The sequence below is a fragment of the Hippocampus comes genome, unplaced genomic scaffold (genome assembly GCF_001891065.2).
Source record: "Hippocampus comes isolate QL1 unplaced genomic scaffold, H_comes_QL1_v1.1 scaffold245, whole genome shotgun sequence".
Lineage (NCBI taxonomy): Eukaryota > Metazoa > Chordata > Actinopteri > Syngnathiformes > Syngnathidae > Hippocampus > Hippocampus comes.
In genome coordinates, this window is record NW_017805834.1 from 259,598 (window position 1) to 261,271 (window position 1,674).

The following is a 1,674-nucleotide window of genomic DNA, read 5'->3' on the forward strand; positions in this document are numbered from 1 at the left end:
AATTTCGGGCAGGGGGAGGGAACTCCGGTATCCTGCCTGTTTGAGTGCTCTCTCTACTCTCCCCAACACACCTAATTCAATGGATGATGATTGTTTCAGGTTTCGACAGAGCTAGCTGATGAGCTGATCATTTGAATCAGGTATGTTGAAGTCGAGAGAAATCCAAAACAAGCAGGATATACCCCTTATTTAGAGAAACAAGAAACGTTCAATTCTTCATTTAAAACAGTTTAAGACTGACCTCAAGTGGTACAAGAATGACGTGTAACTTCATCCTTGACAAACAGCAGCCACTTTATTTGGCGCCATGTTTTATCAGCTTCGATTAAAAAACATCAGACCATTTTTGATTGACACCTATGACGCGTTTATTTACACCTGCCAAAAACACGTGCTCTGATTTGAAACATGTCTTATGATATATGCCTATTATTAACTGACATACGGCTAATTGACAACCGCCACATACGATGATTGAAATCTGTCATTGACATGTTCATTATTTAGTTACACCTATTAAATACGTGCGTATGCTTGACTGACACCTGTCCCCGACACGTTCATAATTGTGCTTGTGTGTATTACATCATACGTGTCTCACTGTTATCTTGTTGCGCATAAGAGATTTTTTGAATGGCTGCTTTAACCCGCATGAGCAGCAGGGGGAAGCAAAAGACTAAATTGTTTGTGGGTGTGCGCAAAGCTGTTTGCTTGTGAGTTGCGGAGCCGCTATTGGCCCCACAGACCCTGCAAGACTTTCATTCACTCTGCCGCGTTCTCCCAGAAAGGAACAGCCCAACCACGGGCCGTTGGCCCCTCCCCACAACAACCACCACCGACATCATAATCATCATCCTTCCTCCATCTATCTCGAGCACAGATGGCATGTTGAGGTCCAACTGTGAACACATGAGGATCTAAAAACAAGAACGCCATTTGGAAAGTTAACTTTGGAACTTCGTGGGGATTCCTGAACTTCCTGCTTGGACTCTCTTTGGATCTTCCACCATGGCACAATCTGTCACATTGGTTCTGGCTCTGTTTCTGTGGCAGATGTTTGCTGCAAACACAGTTCTCAATGAGCCCACTGACGGCCCGGATGTATACCTGGAGCAGCACCCACGGCTGGCTCGCGGGGCCGACAAGGAGGAGCAGCAGTCCACCTCTGGCCAGTACTTTGAGAAAGACTCTGTGACGTCGCCACAAGTCACCCAACTCTCCAACATGTCAGATCCAGAGGATGCCTCTCGGGACCATTCCCCGGGACTCTTCAATCCTTTCTACCCACTGAGGCAAGGTTCCTACACTGCCTATACGACCGTGCTGGCAGCTGGCCTGCTGCTGGCGGTGGGTGTGGTGGGCAACATGGCGGTCATGTGTATTGTGTGGAACAACTTCTATATGAGGTCAGCCTGGAACTACCTACTGGCCAGCGTTGCATTCTGGGACTTCCTGCTGTTGCTGCTCTGCCTGCCTGTCGAGCTTGTCAACTGGCTGTCACACCGGCGCATCCTGCCCGACATCACCTGCCGATTGGTGCCCTACATGGAGGTAGGCGAGGCTTGGGCAGGTGTGCTCATGACTGCGTTCGTCTTGTCATGATGACGGTGGTCAACTCTTTTCCTCGCACATGAATTCATTCACTGCCAGCCACATATATATAATAATAATTAT

General features: G+C 48.1%; 1 protein-coding gene across 1 annotated transcript in view; it reads left to right on the forward strand.

The window, feature by feature from the left end:
• Positions 1-745: 745 nt before the first annotated feature.
• Positions 746-1,674, forward strand: part of gpr37l1b (G protein-coupled receptor 37 like 1b) — a 7,765-nt gene continuing 6,836 nt past the window's right edge. Inside the window, exon 1 of the mRNA XM_019887745.1 lies at positions 746-1,551. Coding sequence (XP_019743304.1) covers positions 1,009-1,551 — 543 coding nt within the window. The 5' untranslated portion in view covers positions 746-1,008. The remainder of the gene's footprint in view (positions 1,552-1,674) is intronic.